Raw genomic sequence first — 21085 nt, forward strand, 5'->3', positions numbered from 1 at the left:
TCCTTTCACTTTTCACGCTATAATTCTTTTGTTGGCTATAAGTATGCATTGTGCTATTTTATGCCGGAATAAAGATATGTTATGTTATGTTATGCATCAATCTTAAAATCGTTTAAGCCTTTGTATTCCGGTGTTTAATTGCCCCTTTGTTATGCATAATCCGATTATCTCGTTTTGATCAGATATTGTCCAGACCTAACTAACAACATGGTGTCATAAACCACACTAGGTGGCAGATGACAGTCTGGTCATTAAACGCAATTGATGATGCCACTATGTCTTCATTCTGGTAGTATTAAGTAACTAGGCATTTGGTTGAATAAATTTACCGCCGACATACTTAACAGTTGCTTAAATTAGATATGTTACATATTGTACAAATTTAATGTTCACGAAATACATCATAACAACAAGAAATTACGCTTGACATCAATGGGGGTAAATAATAATGAAAAAAAAATACATATATATATATATATATATATATATATATATATATATATATATATATATATATATATATATATATATATATATATATATATATATTATGTTGTGTGTGTGTGTTAATGTGTGTGTGTTAAATGTGTTTACAATAAACATAAATACACAGTTCTATTTGCATCATGTGAGGTTGTGTTCTTCAGTTGTATGTTAATATTCCTCAAGTGATTCTCTGAACAACACCCATCTAAATTAAAATTACATGTAAATACTGTCATGAACTTCGCTTTTAATAGGGCTTTGTAGTACGTTTATTTTCAATGAAACACTGACACATTCTATCGCTATTTTTTTATTACTCTAGTTTAAGCATGCAATTGATAATTATAATTTTATAATTAGATGTATCATTATTTTTATTGAAGCTTTTCTGCAAATAATAATACGGCTAATGCATAGAGCTCTTTGTTGTGTCGAATTGTCTGTCGTTCAGTCTTCAGACAATCTTAATTACTTTGATGCTAATGACGCGTTCTTTTGAAATGCAAATAAATGTGTTAATGCATTCTTTTGGCACTTAATATTTTTTTTAAATATTATTTTATAGGTGTTGTTTTTTTTTAGTTTCTTTTCGATATATTGACTAAACAAGTCTCGTTATCAATATGCTTTGCGTTTGCTGTAAGCAGTGCTTTTGCCTACCAGTGCATTGCGCATGCGCGAAAATCAGGATTCAAAACAATAACAATGAACTGGTCTATAGTGTACGAACGTTGCTTTTATTCACACGTACAAATGTCATTGTTTGATGACCTTCGGTAACAATGTAGTTTATGAGTTCATGGCTAAAGCGTTCCCGTCACACGTGCATTCCGTTATTATTCTGAAGAAATAAAGTTTTTTTACTTTCGAGATTAGTTTCAAATATTCCACAAAGTATTAAATAATAAATGTTGAGTCTGCAAAGAAAAGCCAGTTGATCGCCGTTGAACAAAACCTTGATAAAATTGTAAATATTGAAAAAAACATCAAATTATACATGTTAACAATAGATAAAATTATGACAAAAAATGTTATCGATTATATTATGTTCATTTAGCCAAAACAGCGTGGAAAATTTAGAAAATTTATTCTGGGAATGTCAGATATCTAACGCAATTTTTGACAATATGTTATCAGGACAATCGTTTCATTTCATGATTAAGACCATTGACCATTGATTTCTTCTTGGATATTCAACAATGTCTGATTTAGCCATAACTAATGCCTGTTTTTAAGCTGTATGCATATAGTGTAAAATGATAAAATGCGTTCCAAGCATAACACGAGCCAAGAAATACACAAGGTTTGAATATGATAACTCAAGAAGAATATCAATATAACAAGTTATACATACTTTAATTGTGTATACATACTGGAAAATGTATTTTTTCTCTTTCTTATTTATTTTTCGCCATCACAAAAATTAAATACAATTGTGAAACGCTTAAAGTGTATACCTGATTCAATGATGTAACAAAGTCATGTAGTAAAAAAGGCAGCTTTCTTTTCATTTTACACATAGTATGTACACTTTAAGTGTATGTTGACATAATGCATATTTTTCTTGTATTGCGCTGATATATTTTATCCCAAAAAGATTTAATATTGCTTGTAATTCATTTATATCAACAAACGAAATATTTTCAGCTTTAAGAGTATATTTTACACTGGAGACTTTACATACAGAAAATTTCGTATAATAGTTAAATTAAAAACAGAACAATGTATTTATACATTTGCATGAGCTTCAAAGTCTGTGTATTAAGTTAGAGCCATTTTAACATCTGTACATCAAAGGTAGAGACATTTTCCACTTTACAAGCCTAATTGCTTTGCATGGCATTGACTACTATTACACGGTTCACCCATTTAAAGGGATCTTTTCACGCTTTGGTAAATTGACAAAATTGAAAAAAGTTGTTTCAGATTCGCAAATTTTCGTTTTAGTTATGATATTTGTGAGGAAACAGTAATACTGAACATTTACCATGGTCTAATAGAGCCTATATATGCATCTTTTGACGATTTTAAAACCTAAAAATTATAAAGCGTTGCAACGCGAAACGATTGAATGATTTGGAGAGTTCTGTTTTTGTCGTTAAATTTTGTGAAACTACGAAGATTGCTTATATAAGGTATAAAATACGTACAGCATGTGTACTCGGCGGAATAGCTCAGTAGGCTAAAGCGTTTTTACTTCAGGCAGGACTCCAGGCGTCACTGGTTCGAAACCTGGTCCGGGCAATGTTCTTTTCATTTTTTTAATTTTATTCTTGATTTTTTACTGGAGCTTTTACGATCCAATGTTTACATTTATCGATATAAAGCATTTAATGAATAAGTTAAAAAATGCCAAAATCTGTGAAAAGGCCCCTTTAAGCCTAGCGTCTATAAAAAAAGGCCTTGGCAAACAGCGTAGACCCAGATGAGACGCCGCATGATGCGGCGTCTCATCTTGGTCTGTGCTGTTTACATAAAGGAATTTCTTAAGGAAATATTCTAAATATAGAAATACATATACTAGACAGGCCTAATTTTGGAAATTAATTAATCAAATTTAGAAGGATGGGAGAGTCCACTAGGCATAAATGGGTTAACTTAAGATTTGTTGCATCTGCAGCTTTGTCACCTCTGATTGCATAGCACTTTTGTGTTATTGTTCATTATGTATATGTACTTATTTACTTGTTTGTCGTCTCAACATAAAATGTGTTTACAAAGTTTCAGTCACGCGCGCGTTCCGTTATCTTAGTAATATGAATACTTGATATTATTATAAATATTATTATAAACCTTTGACGAATCATCCATAATCGCAAATCTTTGGTACCACATCCAAGGCCACAGTGTGTCATATTGGTCAGAGGAAATGAGTGTCACCAACCAAAGCCATGCTGTACACAGACCGATCACAAGGATATGTGACACGGACGTCCAGTGACACGGGAATGGAGATGACTGATACCAAACGACACCTGACGCCAAGAATTCCTATTATCTATCAATTTATCCACTTATTTTTCGGAGAAACAAATACAAGTATTTTATTTTAGGCTTTCCGGTGGTTTATAGAGAAATATCAGTGAATCAAAACTGATAATTTCACTGTTTCAAACAGTGAAATTTAACAGTGAAAATTATCGATAATTTTCACTGTTTACTGTGAAATTACGTTATTATTAATAGTGGAGTGGCTGCTCCACTTGTAAAAATCTTATTTTCTATGATCACTCGTGAATTAAAATCGATAATCCATCGAATCCAACAAATATCCTCTTTTTAATAGGGATATCTTCTTGGCACAATAGCCCATTTCTTCTTCATGTTCAGTTCAAGTGTTATTTCTTATTTTCAAGCAGTTTCACTTCGGATACTTCACACTTGAAATCATTTGATCACTTGCATATATGCATACATGATAAACCCGAGGTTAAATAAGCATTGTTATATACACTGATTATTGGTGGAGTTGCCAAAAGTGCTTGTAATCTTATTGTTACAATTCTATCGGGTAAGTGTTTATCTGTTGAAGCATGTTGGTTCGAAATTTAAGGGTATAAGCATCCGTCTTTAAAAAGGTCAGTGCTTATATATACATGTCAGTCTTGTAACAAGGAAGGAAAGGTTTAATGAGATGAGAATCCTTCAAGATCTGCAAGGGTTTTACTTGAGATTGTATTTGTGACCGTTACTTGCCGTGAGGAGTTAAAACAATGATGATGAAACACATAACTATGAAGATGAGGATGAAAACACAGGCATTCATTCAAAATTGAATTTGGCGCTTTGCGCACCGACATAGGTTAATGATGGTGACTTATAGCATAGCGATGGAGCTGCTGTTGTTTGAGGCAAAATTGATGAAAGTCCGCGTTGCCCAGAGCCTTCTCTTAACACAGTTGTTATAAATTATAATACAACGGCACTGTGTATCACTAGTGGGCAGACGAACCTTACAAAAAACATAAAATGGCATGTCAATGACAGCGGTCTACAAAGTCACTAATCTTTTATTGAGTAAATAAGCAACTTCCCTGGAGTCGCCCAACACAGTTCTTCCAAAACTCCTTGGTCAGAATAATTTAGGACACCTACCTGTGTCATGAATGATTTTACTGAAATAAAGGACAACATAAAATCTCGTAAAACTTAAAATTAACTTAACATAGCATAATGAAGTAATTGCAAGTTCAAGCTGACAAATATGCATTTTATGGTCGCCGTCTTACGGTGTAACGTAAACATATTGTAACTACATGTACATACAGTCAGGGAATGTGATTAATTATCCCCGCCGTCGATGGCGGGATATTTTGGCGTCCGTCCGTCCGGAACAAGACCTGCGTGGACTGATTTCATCAAAGATATACTAGTATGAGTAAGTATATGTATACGAAAATGATGCACGTTAAATGCGGTCACAATGCATTTGCAAATGACAGAGTGATGGCCCTTTTGACTTGGAAATGTCCGTCCGTCTGGAAATTGTGTCCGGGCCATATTTCGGAAATGCTTGCGCCAATTTATGGTATTGAAACTTGGTTCTAGAGGATGATGCCATCAAATGCCGTCAGAAACCCCTTGCAAATAACGGAGTTAGGGCTTTTTGACTTAAAAATAAGCACACTTGTGTCTGGAGAAACATCTTGGAAGCGCTTTTGAAAACTTTATTGAAACTTTGTATTAGTGTATATATGGATGAGAGGATGATGCACGTCAAATTGCGAATGCAAATGGAGTTCAAATATCACCAATTTAATGGATTACCCATATTTTAGCCATTACCTCACTATGCATAAATGGATTCTGTAATATTTTTCTACACTTGTTCACAATTATCTGGATGTGTGTCACAGCCTCACAGACACGATTCTTGTCTCAAGGTTCATGGTCAAACTCTGAGGACGAGCTTACAACATTTTTTATTAAATATTCCTTACTATGTTAAGATTCCACCATACATCAAGATATTTTGAATGCCATGATGTTATTTTTCAGTGTTATAAATAAGGCATTGAGGCACATGCAAGACTAATATCCCTACGACCAATGTCACACTTATTGTGTTGCACACCGCATTTTAATAGCAGGATCTTGGTGGCGATTATGTACACAAATAGCTGACTGCATTTGGCATAATTATTCTTACACATCGTCATTCAATAATACCGCCTTAATCAGTACCCTGGGTAGCTATGAATGCCGGACAGATTACCTGTTTATTGCTAGGGTTGTGACATATGATAGGGTGTTTTAAGGTAACGTATTTTTATTTTCTTGACTCATTATATGGCATTTTCTTATTTTATTGCCAACAAAGAAAATGAATAATGGTTACATATAAAAATGTAAAAATATTGCATATCTAATAAAAATCAAATAAATCCCATGGAATTATTTCAAAAATAATGTATCAATTACCATATTAATATTATTAAAGACCTACAGACTGTATGTTAAAGGTCTTTGCCATTATTATTTAAATATACACATTTTACAAATACAAACTGTTTTTAACAAATATAAAATAATCATATAAGATTCTTTTAAGATAACAATTATTAAATTATTTAAAGACATAAAACATCATATGATATTGTTTATAATACCAAAAAAACATCGATACATAGTAAGCACATTTTGTTTTAATTGCAAGTAATTTTATGAAATAAACAAACTTAACAACCATAATATGACAGCAACTAAATGTGCTTATACTAGAACTTTATACAATTAAATTGAATAAAAATAACTAAACTCATTAAAAAATCAACTAATTACCAGTACTTGAAATGTGTTCATATTTTCGTCGTATTTTTAGATGTTTTAGCCAGAAATAGATAGGCAAAATAAATTTCCAGATTGAGAAAGTATTTGTAACAATAATTTTCTGAGGTTGCAAAATTGACTGAAAATAAATAACTCTCTTTTGAATACCAATTGAAACAGGCGTATTTTATTCATTCAGAAATACATACAAAATGTTGTATTATCGAAACGCTATGAATTCACAACGTAGATTATTGGACTCATATATACCACATTAGGAACTACACTGTAGATTATTGGACGCATATATACGACGCTAGGAACTCCACTGTAGATTATTGGGCGCATATTTAAGACACTAGGGCTGAATGGGTTAATTGTGTAATTTCTTACTTATTTTTTTCTTCATTTCGTATTTTTTGTTAGAACTGCTTTAATAGTTATAATTAATTTTTTTGTCTGGATTACCTGCCCACACCACGGGCACCAGAATAGTGTGTAAGTTAGATACCTTCCGGTAGATTGCTGTTTTTCCGGTACTTCCCAAAACGTGATCAATCTACAATCTCAGAAATCCGGTATATCAATTTATTGAATAAATCGTCTGCTGATCCTGAGTGATAAATCGTCTGCTGATACAGAGTGGTATTTCCAGTGACCCTTTTGTCGCCATCTATCGGGTTGAAAGAGCAAAAGAGAACTCCAAAAAACGATATTGACGTTTTAACTTTTTCTTGATTTATGTCTGAAAAGCCGAATGTCACACATTGTTTCTACGTTATATGGGTATATCTTATTTAAAAGTTTCTGATACGTTATGGCTTATGCTATTTGTTATAAAACCTATATCTGACCAAGGTTTTATAAAGTCATCAACATTATTGATAAAATGACCTATGATTCATTAGTCATTGCATGGATTCGTTTTTATTGGATTATAAAATAAACTGATGATGATCATCTGCATTTAAAGTGCTCTATAATATAGTCTATTATTTTTAAATATGTATTTGGTAAGTTTTATTGTTCTAAAATGTGTTGGTTTGATTATTTCTAATTGTGATATATGTCATAAATATAACACTTCCTAGTTCATTAACTGTTCTCAGGGTTCCCTCTGGGCTTTAAAAAGTTGTCGCCTCTTACTTTCGCATAATTTACAAAGTTGTCACTACACTGGGCTATATTGGGGCACAGGAGTTTGAATTTCTATCTATAAAGCTAATCTAATTGCTAAATAAAAAAATACCCCTATATAGTATAAAGACTACAGGAATGAAACTCAGCAGACCCCGGACCCGCCCATTTTCCAGTTAACAAGGGAAATTACTTGAAAAACAGGGTACCCAACATGGACCCATGGTATAATAATCTAAAGGTCGATGAGAGAAACTACGAACACTGCTTACCGTGAACTACCTTTCTCTTAATTCACAATTATTCAACACTTTCCACTCATCGTCCGATCCATTGCGTGTTGTTGTTGTTTTTTAGGCTAGATTGCACTCTACCGGTACGCAGTTGTTTACCACTATCGACAAAGCGGGGGTTTGGGGGCGGTAGCTCCCGATACTAAAGAAATATATAGGATAAAAAGGAATGTTAGGTGTTGCGTTAGGTGTTAGGTATTGGGCGCTTAGCAACGATACAATTGTACGCTTTTCCATTCTTTTTTATGTACCCGTAACGTGCAATCGTCCCGTTTTTTATTCACTGCGAATCTGCCATGTACTTTCACTTCAATAACAAAAACAACAAGAAAAATATTCTTTATTTTATATGTTATAATAGATATTCCTATAGATTAATAGAATGTGTTTGTTTTTATTTGTTGGTTAATTAAAATGTTTATTTTATTTGAAGATGTTGTTGTTGATGTTGTATTGACGTAAACAAAAGACACGTAACCCAGGCCTCGACACTAACGGTGGTCCGGGGACCCGAGGCACCCAGATTTTGGCGAGGACCACCAGTTCTTTCCAGCTGGGTGGTCCTCCGGGAACCCTAAATTTATAGAACCACTTTGTCTTGATTGACCATTTGAATTTTCTAAAGTGGCACCAATTTTTTAAAAGCGGCGAATTAAAAAACCCCGGTCAAATCTTATCCGAAAATGTACTGCCAATCGAAAGCACGTGACATTAGCGGCCAGCGTCTGTCAGTTGTAAATATTGATTTTTGACGATGTAAGCGACCTACAGTGCAGAGAGCATATTTAAATCACTGAAGCGTGTAAGTGTTACAAACGGTGTTTTTACTGCCATTGTCAAGTTTTATGGGGGTTATTATCGGATTAATGGCTCATTTATGATATTATATTATAGCAAAAAAAAATAAGTAACACTGGGACAAACTGCCACGACGATCAATAATTATGATGATTATTAGGGCCGCTATTTCTTTAATCAAAACCATAGGCGATAGGGCTGGCAAAAGCATTTATTTCTCCACAAAAATACATAAACACTTTTTTCTACAGGTATTTGTGAGCATTTCTGTTTAATAGTTCCATTATTATAATGACCTTGGAAGGATATAATTTGATTTAGAAACCAACAATTTCTGAAATAAAAAGTATATCCTTCACTCGATGTATTATATTCCGGATATGTTAAAACTCGGACATTTAAAGATAGTGACATGTATGTGTTGGTTTGTATTTAATAGTTTGTAAAAAATATGCTTTATGTTATTTCAGCAACTAGAATGGATGGTGGTAATTATATGGGCGTTTCTGTCAGGAAATAGGCGTGAAAAACTATAATTTAATTGATCCTGGAAATAATCCACCACTAACAGAAAACGTTTTAACAACAGGCTGATGTATGACATGTCCAAATGACCATCCACCACTAACAGAAAACGTTTAACAACAGAAGCTGATGTATGACATGTCCAAATGACCATATATAACACTGTTTAACAAATTAAGTGAGATAATTTTTTTTCTGATGTTTTATATTTCTTTTTCCATTTCAAATGATGTAAATTGGTGTGATTCTATGTTAAAGCGGGTATATACGATTTTTATATGTGCTGAATTGTAAAATATTGATACAAATATGTTATAATAACACACAATATGCAAGAAAAAAGATACATTTAAGACGAATTTCATAAAATACAGCAAATACAAATTAGCGCCCCGAGCCGATTGTGACGAAGATAATTCGCAATTATTTTCCTACAATAACCGATGCATTTGTCTTTTTAGTAAGTGTTTGTGTGTCGTATGAATCGATATCGCTGCAGGAATTTCAAATGAACCGTTAAACTAAATTTAGATTCACATCGTACATGCATGATATACATGCTGGCGAATTCGGCTGTACAGCCTTTTTCGATTTCATAATTAAATATCTGGCTTATTCAGCATTTTTCGACACATGTTCTTCTTAACTTTTATTTTAGTTTATATTGAAATATATGTATAATAAGTTTTTTACACATTTTATATTAATAAATAAATATTTGACAAGATCGTATATACCCGCTTTAAAATAATTAATTTTGAAACATTTAGGCAGCATACTGTTTAATACATTGAAGTCAACATTGTTATATTATTTTGGTTGTTGTTTATCAAGTTGAAAAAAATTTGTATACAAATAAAGCTTATTAAGACTTATGAAGGTATGATTTTTGAAGGTACTTATTGTTTTTTATGTAATATTAATATACTTTTTAAAGTGATAATATAGGCAATGACATTATTTTAGTCAGGTTTCTTTAAATGATTGTTCTTATTAATGAGGTTGGAATAATCGACAGTTTTCCAGGCGCGAAAAAGTTGCGACAACTTTTGTTGGGCTAGTGAAATCCCTGAATCCGCGTAATTACCTTTTATTTCTTATAAGTTTATAATAAAAATATCCGAAACGCTAAGTACTTGCGGCGAACACAGGCACTTGGCATTAGCTATTTCAATAAAAAATGACATGACAAAAAAGTTCGTGGAAAAAAATTTTTTTTTACTTATATTTATATATATATAACGAGGTATGTGACTTAGACCAATGAATTTCTGATTTCCGCATACCAGTCAATTTCCGAAGCTCACTTCTCGATCAATGTTCAACCGATTTGCACAATGCTGGTATCAAACAACGCAGAAGACTATATACTAAATGAATAAATCGATGGAAGTTCTTCTAAGTTTTCCATAAAGCAGTCATCAAAAATCAAACTTGCAACAACATGTCCTAGAATCGATCTGATTACCACGAAAATACATAACAAATGTACATAATTTGGCTGTACTAAAATGTTTACTAGTATGCTTCTTGTTCTTATTTGCCCTTACGCTGAGAGAAGCTGTGTGTTGAAACAAGAGGGAACCCTAGTTTGGGTGAGGGCCACCAAAAGTTGAAAGTAGGGTTCCCTCCGGGTACCCTGTCAAAAAAGTTAGTGTCAAGGCCTGGTAACCCAATGCTCATGAAGCGGGAAATTTGATATGATATGATATTTGAGATGATAACTCGAGAATGCTTAAGCCTAGGATCATGAAACTTCATAGGAACATTGATCATGACTGGCAGATGACCCCTATTGATTTTCAGGTCACTAGGTCAAGGTCACAGTGACTCGAAACAGTAAAATGGTTTCCGGATGATAACTCAAGAATGCTTACATCTAGATATTTGTATTACATTTCAGAACGCACAGGTTTAAATACTGGATGGATGAAAGGTAGAGATGGCCAACATTTCTGAGTTGCGTAATACATTAGCCGCTGCAATCATGCGATCATGAAACTTCATAGGAACATTGATCATGACTGGCAGATGACCACTATTGATTTTAGGTCACTAGGTCAAGGTCACAGTGACTCGAAATGGTAAAATGGTTTCCATATGATAACTCAAGAATGCTTACACCTAGGATCATGAAACTTCATAGGTTCCTTGATCATGACTGGCAGATGATCCCTATTAATTTTCAGGTCACTAGGTCAAAGGTCAAGGTCACAGTGACTTGAAACAGTAAAATGGTTTCCTGATGATAACTCAAGAATAATTAGGCCTAGGATCATGAAACTTCAAAGGTACATTGATCATGACTGGCAGATGACCCCTATTGATTTTCAGGTCGCTAGGTCAAAGGTCAAGGTCACAGTGACAAAAAACATATTCACACAATGGCTGCCACTACAACTGACAGCCCATATGGGGGGCATGCATGTTTTACAAACAGCCCTTGTTATTATAGTATATATGTCATTCCTTAAATTACCCAACTGAGTTAAAAAACAGGGGTGAAAAACCCAAATAAGGTCAAAAGTAGGGGGTGAAAATTTTTGCTAAAACTATTGAATTTACAAAAACCCTTATGTGTCAAAACAGCGGGTGATTACCCAATTTACCCCAAAAGTTATCTATAGCCCTGCTTACTACATAAAGCCCATAACACAACACAGTCAAATAAAATAAGCATTTGTGTACATCAAATGTCAAATTGATTTTCATATGCTTAACAATATTCTCCTTTTTATGCCCCCCTTCGAAGAAGGGGGGGTATATTGCTTTGCTCATGTCGGTCGGTCGGTAGGTTGGTCGGTCCGTCCACCAGGTGGTTGTCGTATGAAAACTCGAGAACGCATACGCCTAGGATCATGAAACTTCATAGGTAGATTGATCATGACTCGCAGATGACCTCTATTGATTTTGAGGTCACTAGGTCAAAGGTCACGGTGACCCGAAATAGTAAAATGGTTTTCGGATGATAACTCAAGAACGCATACGCTTAGGATCATGAAACTTCATGGGTAGATTGATCATGACTCGCAGATGACCCCTATTGATTTTGAGGTCACTAGGTCAAAGGTCAAGGTCACGGTGACCCGAAATAGTAAAATGGTTTCCGGATGGTAACTCAAGAACCCATACGCCTAGGATCATGAAACTTCATGGGTAGATTGATCATGACTCGCAGATGACCCCTATCAATTTTGAGGTCACTAGGTCAAAGGTCAAGGTCACGGTGACCCGAAATAGTAAAATGGTTTCCGGATGATAACTCAAGAACGCATACGCCTAGGATCATGAAACTTCATGGTTAGATTGATCATGACTCGCAGATGACCCCTATCAATTTTTAGGTCACTAGGTCAAAGGTCAAGGTCACGGTGACCCGAAATAGTAAAATGGTTTCCGGATGATAACTCAAGAACGCATACGCCTAGAATCATGAAACTTCATAGGTAGATTGATCATGACTTGCAGATGACCCCTATTGTTTTTGAGGTCACTAGGTCATAGGTCAAGGTCACGGTGACCTGAAATAGTTAAATGGTTTTCGGATGATAACTCAAGAACGCTTTTGCCTAGGATCATGAAACTTCATAGGTAGATTGATCATGACTCGCAGATGACCCCTATTGATTTTGAGGTCACAAGGTCAAAGGTCAAGGTCACGGTGACCCAAAATAGTAAAATGATTTTCGGATGATAACTCAAGAACGCTTTTGCCTAGGATCATGACACTTCATAGGTACATTGATCGTGACTCGCAGATGACCCCTATTGATTTTCAGGTCACTAGGTCAAAGGTCAAGGTCACAGTGACAAAAATTGTGCTCACACAATGGCTGCCACTACAATGGACAGCCCATATGGGGGGCATGCATGTTTTACAAACAGCCCTTGTTTAAAATAGTACATTCTGTAGTGAATGAATGTAATCTTTTTGAGGATATACAGAGTTCACACAGCATAGATTATGTGTTAAAAATCATATTGCAAAACATAAATACTGATTAATAACTGTCTTTGTTATCCCCCGCCATAGGCGGTGGGATATTGTTTTGGCGTCGTCCGTCTTTTGGTCCGTCTGTCCGGCACTTTTGTGTCCAGAGCCATATCTTGGAAGTGCTTTCGCGGATTTCATTGAAACTTATATATATATATGAATAAGAGGATGATGCACGCCAAATGGCATTGTACACCATCTCTGAATAACAGAGTTATGGCCCTTTGTATCTTGAAATAATGCTTTTTTGAGTGTCAAATATAACACTTTTGTGTCCATAAGCATATTGGTGGGGGATATCAATTCAATGAATTTGCTTGTTTTTTGTTAGCTGGTGAATTGCAAAAAAAGAAATACTGATTAACAACTGTCTTTGTTTTTTGTTAGCTGGTGAATGTATTGTGGTTTGCATTTTTGAAGGAGTCTCAACATTATCAGAATCTAATGTTCACTTTCTACAAGGTGTTATACCATCTGAACTTGCCATTTTGAAGAGTGAAACAATTGATTAAAAAAATTCAATCAAAGCGGCGCAGTAGGGGGCATTGTGTTTCTGACAAACACATCTCTTGTTTTAAAACAAATTGCAATTTGACTTTGGTCTTGTTGCCAATGTATTAAGAAGCTTGATGTAGGCACACAGTTACTTAATTTCAATTGCAAATTGTTTGGTTTACAAGTGCTTTTGCCAACATGCTTGAACATGGAATCAGCCTTTTGAAAATGGCTTTAGTTGTGAAATATACTGGCCCCTAAAGCCAGGTGACTGTTATACACAGGTGTAATAAACACTGATTTAATGTCTTTGGAATCTAAACTGACTGTCTACACCAGGTTACTGCTATTCCCAGGTGACTGCTATGTCAGGATGGACTGTATTATTAAATTGACAGGTGTCATCATGAATATAGTAATTGAGCCTGCTTTGTTAACTGTTGTCAGACACTTGTTCACATTACTTTCAGAGTTACCAACTAAAGGAGCTAAACAAATGTGTGCACATCATCATGATTTTATTTATAAAGAATGTTTAACAAAACAAAGTTATTGATTAAAACAATAATTTGAAGCTTAATTTATGATATTTCTGAGAGTTAACTTAATGCGCATTATGTGTACATATTTATCATGTCACTGTTGAAGTCAAGCCGCCATCTAGATATTTGTTTTACATTTCAGAACGCACAGGTTTAAATACTGGATGGATGAAAGGTAGAGATGGCCAACATTTCTGAGTTGCGTAATACATTAGCCGCTGCAATCACTTGTGGTGAAGAAACCAAAGGGCCTATAATTCAGATTCTTGTGACTGATTTGCCGTTGAGGAAAAAATTTGACTGTGTGGACTTTTGTCAGCTGCTTCAAAACAATTCACAGGTACTAAGGCAGTTTATATGAAAAACACATTAAGTGTCAGAGCTAGTGTTTCTGGGCTTTTCCCACTTTCTTGACTGCAACAGTTTTAATCTAAAACTCACCAATTGACTCATAAAAAAAGTGTGTCATGCCATTTATAGCCAAGTTTATAGATGGGATAAAAAGATTCAGAAACTGTTGAGTTATAAGGATCTCACCTTTACATTTTTTTTGTAAACATTTAAACAAAATGCAATGAACAAAACACTACAGTTTAAATGGTGTTTCTATATCCACTTTTTTTTAAAGGATTGGCACTTTGTTGTTCTGTAACTGAGAGTAAATATGTTCCTGATGTTTATATTAAGTATCCATACCATTTGCTATCATGTCAAAGCCCACAATTGTTGTTATTGTCAACTCATACACTTAATTTATTTCATTACTTATTTTGGAAAAAATATTTTTTCACACAGATTAAAAAGAGTTGTAATGTTTAATTGTTTAGTTCATAACTATTGTTTGATGTTTAATACTAATTGGATACAAGGGATTTTAATCATATGTGTCTTGTTCTGTGAAAGCTGGGCATAATGCATGTGCGTAAAGTGTCGTCCCAGATTAGCCTGTGCAGTCCGCACAGGCTTATCAGGGGCAGCACTTTCCGCTTAAATGGTATTTTTTGTTTAAAGAAAGTCCCTTTTTACTGAAAATCTAGTTTAATCGGAAAGTGCCATCTCTGATTAGCCTGTGCGGACAGCACAGGCTCATCTGGGACGACACTTTACGCACATGCATTATGCCCAGTTTTCTCAGAACAAGACACATATATAACAGCAAGGCTTTGCCCGGAAATATAAAAAATATCCATAAAAAGCCCTCATGTAACAGACAATGGCTCCCCCCTGACAAATAAATACCCTCTCTTAAACAAAATCCCTCAGGGGTAAAAAACACCCTAGTCCAAATTTTTGACGCTCTCAAATATTAAGCTACTTTTTTATGGGTAATATTTGTAGCGAACAAAGGGGGAAAGACCAAATTAATGGTGGGTATTTTTTTCTTCTTTGTCTATATTGTTGCGCAAGGATTTTGTGCGCAACATTCAAGACCCGATATAAGACACTTAATATCAACGGATTGCAATAATATTTACATACCTGTGTAGATAATTCATTTCTTGTTAATGTTCCGTAGAAATTATGTAATGACACTTTGAATTTTGCATGCCTGATCAATTTAAATCCAACCACTATTCAATTTTTCAATATCTCTCGATTCGCTCGCTGTTTAGATATAAATCTATAACACGACCTCGATGTAAAGCATGTGGTTTAAAGTGGGAGAATAAACAGCGTAAAATACAGTTTGCGTTCATCTGTTGTGGTGCAGAGCTTTACATAGTAAATCGATGTTATACTTTTCTGGATTAATTTAGCATTGTTTTTTTTCTAAATTGACAATTAAAAAGTTCTGAAATAAATAACATCTTTTATTTTTATACTGTACACAAATAATTTTGATACAGTTCGTACAGTATACCTTCCTCCTATGAACGTAGGATGTAAGTAAATAAAACAACACAGACAGAGGTGCGAAAAAGACATGCATAAAAACTTGCTGAAACTTAGAACAGTGAATAGAAACTGCACCATATCTGTTTTGAACATATGCTTATTAAATCGACAAAGATTAGCGTACTAGATCTAGTTAGGTAAAAGTCGGTGTTAAAAGCTCATGTTAAATAAAATTACGCGTACACGTTACACCATAATGCCTTCTTCTGATTGGTTCATATTCAAATCAGTTTCATGACATGGCTACAGGTCAGTGATTGGTTTGCGATTTAAGCAGAAGTTTAACTGAAGAATGTATGACTTTCCAACTTCAATTCGACGATATTTGAGGTAAAAATGGACTTCTGAACTAAAACTGAATGAGTTGGTAATGTTATTTTGCAATTTTACGCAAATCAATGAAAATTTAAACTTTCTGGTTTCCAACACATTTTGTTACTTTTCCCCGATAAGACGTTCCAAAGAATTTAGCCCATATAAAAAGTATCTCTAAATTCTTTGCGCGTCTTATAAATAAGACTGCAAACACCCCAGGCAAAAATAATAAGATTCATGATAAATTAAGTGTACAAAATCCATCATTGTAAAAAAAAGTCGGATATTCCTATTCACTTTTGCCACGTTTTAAAAATAATTTTCATTTCATGTTGCATTCGATCTTCATTCAATTTCACTTGTTGGTTGGTTGTTCAGGGTTCGACACTAAGGCACGTCCGACAGACATTGTCTAGTTAGAATGGTGGTCGGGCAGGTAAAACTGCGGGCAAGCTTGTCCGACTGGTCATACATAAATATAAAAAAAATCTATACTGATTCATGTAACTATAAATAACTGCTGTGAAAACCTTAACTTTTAATGTGTAAAATTACTCTTGTATCCGTTATTTACATTAAAACAAAACTAGTATATTTAAATAAACGCTGAGCATTCACATGATTCATCGCTATTTTTAGAGGCAAAGGAGAGCTTCCTGCAGAAATTGCTTGTTTAAATTGGTCAAGTTGTCATGAATATTAATGATTTTCTGCAGTGTCGTAAAACTGTAGAGCATGATTTTACGACTTCTATCGAAAATCGGTATCGTCAATGTAAACATTTTTGCGTAGCAGACAAGATAATGTAATTTAAAGAATGGCTTTGTTCAAGTTCGGATTTTTGTCCGACAAATCAGTTAATAAAAAAGAATCCGACGCTTAACTGACACGAAACATAAATATGAAGAAACTTTATTGTTTTACTCTATGCATAAAAAATCTGGTGTTCACTGAATATTTACTGATAAATCCTGATTAAACAGTTACATGACACAATTGTGTTCATTTGCTATGTCATTTATGGTCTAGTTGACATCAGGTTCGGGCTAGTACATTTTAAGAGGAGCTGGTCCGATGGTCTTGCTGTAAAAAAAGTTAATGTCGAACCCTGTTGTTATTAATAAATTTTAGAAGTGCTGTATGCTCTTAACTTGAGTAAGTGTATGTACTCATGTGCAATCGGAATACCCTGTCCCATAATTCACATTGAACATGTACTTCTGTTAAATTGCAAAATTGTGTGTATATTTAATTGTTTAGTTTATTTAACAATAATATGCATGTTTCTTTAGTTTGAAAACGGAAATAGTGATCATATAGGATTTATCAGGGAGTGGATTGAATCAGTAAATGTATGTATCCAGTGATCAACATGGTAAGTTAAGGTCTATATTTTTAGCTCACCTGATTGCTCAGGTGAGCTTTTGTGACTGGTCTTTGTCAGTCGTAGGTCCATCCGTCTGTCCATTAACATTTGCTTGTAAACACTCTAGAGGCCACATTTCTTGTCCCATTTTCATGAAACTTGGTCAGAAGCTTTGTCCCAATGAAATCTCGGCCGAGTTTGAAACTGGGTTGTGCCGGGTCAAAAACTAGGTCAAAAAAAGAAAAACCTTGTAAACACTGTAGAAGTCACATTTCATGCCCCATCTTCATGTAACTTTGTCAAAATGTTTGTCTTAATGATATCTTGGTTGAGTTGAAAAGTGGTTCCGATCCATTGAAAAACATGGCCGCCAGTGGGCGGGGCAGTTTTCCTTATTTGGCTATAGAGAAACCCTGTAAACACTCTAGAAGTCACAATTTTTGCCCAATCATCATGAAAATTTGTCAAAACATTGGTTCAATTGATGTCTCGGATGAGTTCGAAAAAGGTCGAGGTCGGTGGAAAAACATGGCTGCCAGTGGGCGGGGCATTTTTCTCCATATGTATATAGTGGCAGTTTTCCCTATTTGGCTATAGAGAAACCTTGTAAACACTCTAGAAGTCACAATTTTTGCCCAATCATCATGAAAGTTAGTCAAAACATTGGTATTATTGATATCTCGGACGAGTTTGAAATTGGTCTGGATCGGTGAAAAAACATGGCCGCCAGTGGGCGAGGCATTTTTCTCTATATGTATATAGTGAAAACATGTGAAAACAGTAGAAGTCACATTTTTGGCCCAATTTTCATGAAATTTGCTCAGAACATTTGTTTCCTTGATACGAGAGTTGAGTTCAAAAATGGTTCTGGTCAGTTGAATAACATGGCTGATGGGAGGGGGGAAGTTTTCTCATTATGCCCCCCCACCCCCCCTTCGAAGAAGAGGGGGTATATCGTTTTGCTCATGTCGGTCCATACGTCCACCAGATGGTTTCGGTATGATAACTCAAGAGCGCTTATGCCAAGGATTTGAAACTTCATAGGTACATTGATCATGACTCGCAGATGACCCCTATTGATTTTCAGGTCACTAGGTCACAGGTCAAGGTCACGATGACCTGAAATAGTAAAATGGTTTCCGGATGATAACTCAAGAACGCTTATGCCTAGGATTATGAAACTTCATAGATACATTGATCATGACTTGCAGATGACCCCAATTGATTTTCAGGTCACTAGGTCAAAGGTCAAGGTCACGGTGACCCAAAGCAGTAAAATGGTTTCTGGATGATAACTCAAGAACGCTTATGCCTAGGATCATGAAACTGCATAGATACATTGATCATGACTTGCAGATAACCCCTATTGGTTTTCAGGTCACTAGGTCAAAGGTCAAGGTCACGATGACCCGAAATAGTAAAATGGTTTCCGGATGATAACTCAAGAACGCTTAGGCCTAGGATCATGAAATCCATAAGTACATTGATCATGACTCGCAGATGAACCCTATTGATTTTCAGATCACTAGGTCAAAGGTCAAGGTCACGGTGACCCGAAATAGTAATATGGTTTCTGGATGATAACTCAAGATCGCTTATGCCTAGGATCATGAAACTTCATAGGTACATTGATTACTCGCAGATGACCCCTTTTGATTTTCAGGTCACTAGGTCAAAGGTCAAGGTCATGATGACCTGAAATAGTAAAATGGTTTCTGGATGATAACTCAAGAACGCTTATGCCTAGGTTCATGAAACTTCATAGGTATATTGATCATGACTTGCAGATGACCCCTATTGATTATCAGGTCACTAGGTCAAAGGTCAAGGTCACAGTGCCAAAAAACGTATTCACACAATGGCTGTCAAGGTCATGGTGACTCAACTTAGAAAAATGGTTTCCGGATCATAACTCAAGAATGCTTACGCCTAGGATCATGAAACTTCATAGGTTCATTGATCATGACTCGCAGATGAAATAATGATGAAACTTGACCAGGATGTTTGTCTGGACAATATATCAAGTTTGACATTTGGTAAAGATTGAATGAACCGACTCCTCTCAGGTGAGCGAACTAGGGCCATCTTGGCCCTCTTGTTTACTATGTATGTATTGGAGAATCTTGGAGAACCTAATCAGGGACGACACTTTCCACCTAGACTAGTTTTTTATTTGCAAGAGACTTCTTTTAAATGAAAAATTTCTTGAAAGTGGAAAGTGTCATCCCTGATAAGCCTGTGCTGACTGTACAGTCTTATCTGGGATGACACTTTACGCACATGCATTTAGCCCAGTTTTCCCAGAACAAGGCTCTATTTTTCAGTCTGTCGCAAGTGTCAAGAGCCTTCTTCAAGGCCTCAGTATTCTGGAGAAATATGGCCGCCATCTTCTCAAGCCCAGTGAGAGCAGATCATCGCTGTGGACACAGATCAAGTTCAGCAATAGCATCTTCAGAGAACGTGTCGACACTATTGAGGTACTCTATTAACTGTTAACAAAATGTTTGTTGTCTATATGATTAGAATATCAAAAGTAATTTTAGACCTTTCTTTATAGATTCAATTTTTAGAGGCTTCATTTTGAACCATAAGATACTGCTTAACAGCTAACAGCATTAATTCTGAACAGACTGCGAGTTACTTGCAGGCTGTTCTGGTTTTATTCTTGTTGCAGATAGCCATTTTCACTGTGCCTCTGAGCAAGAAAGGGTTAATAACCTAGTGCTTTATAGGATTTATGGTTTCATAGTATTTATAATACTGGTTAAATTTCTTAATTTAAACACAGCTCACGTATGGCATATTAAAATTTCTGACCCAACCTAAAATTAATGGTTAAGTGTAAAGCTATCAAATACATAGTGATATAAATGTTAAGCTATTTTTCTCTAATCATGTGATAAAAATCCTTTTGTGGAGATGTTATCATTTGCTGCCATATATAAGAGAGTAGTTCTGGGAAAACTAGGCTAATTGCATGTGTGTAAAATACTGTCCTAGATTAGTCGGTGCAGTCTACACAGGCTAATCAGGGACGAACATTTCTGCCTTAATTGGATTTTCATTGTATAGAGATTGCCTTTAAACGAAAAATTCCATATAAGTGGAAAGTGTTAGCCCTGATTAGCCTGTGCGGGTTGCACATTCGAATCTGGGATGACAATTTACGCACATGCATTAAGCCCAGTTTTCTCATAACAAGGCACATATTAAAGACAACTCAAATTAATGAACATGTACACAGGGCGGGCGAGATATAATGCACAAATTGGGGTACACGCTTGAAAAGCCAGACTCGCTGTGTTTCCCACCTAACACTGAGCCAGACCACGGTCGAGTCCTGAACATTGTGCTGGACCTGGCTATTGGTCGTAAAGAGCTGGAAATGTACCTAGAGGGGCAGCATCCTCACCCACATTATGTAGAAGCCTTCCTCACACAACAATTCAGGTAGAGGATACTTATTTCT

At 35.2% G+C, this 21085-nt stretch overlaps 1 protein-coding gene across 18 annotated transcripts in view; it reads left to right on the forward strand.

Annotated features, from left to right (window-relative positions):
* Positions 1-6906: 6906 nt before the first annotated feature.
* Positions 6907-21085, forward strand: part of LOC127846658 (uncharacterized) — a 195282-nt gene continuing 181103 nt past the window's right edge. For 15 of the 18 annotated variants that reach the window (XR_008033599.1, XR_008033600.1, XM_052378107.1 and 12 more), the window contains exons 1-4: positions 6915-7268; positions 14182-14379; positions 19941-20093; positions 20861-21066. Coding sequence is in view for 16 of the 18 variants with exons in the window: in XM_052378107.1 (XP_052234067.1) it covers positions 14221-14379; positions 19941-20093; positions 20861-21066 (518 nt within the window). In the remaining 2 variants the exon portion in view is untranslated. Of the gene's footprint in view, positions 7269-13167; positions 13854-14181; positions 14380-19940; positions 20094-20860; positions 21067-21085 lie in introns of those variants that run through there. The other 3 variants (XM_052378100.1, XM_052378098.1, XM_052378103.1) reach the window with 3 other exon arrangements.

Source organism: Dreissena polymorpha, chromosome 9, assembly GCF_020536995.1.
Source record: "Dreissena polymorpha isolate Duluth1 chromosome 9, UMN_Dpol_1.0, whole genome shotgun sequence".
NCBI classification, from domain to species: Eukaryota; Metazoa; Mollusca; class Bivalvia; order Myida; family Dreissenidae; genus Dreissena; species Dreissena polymorpha.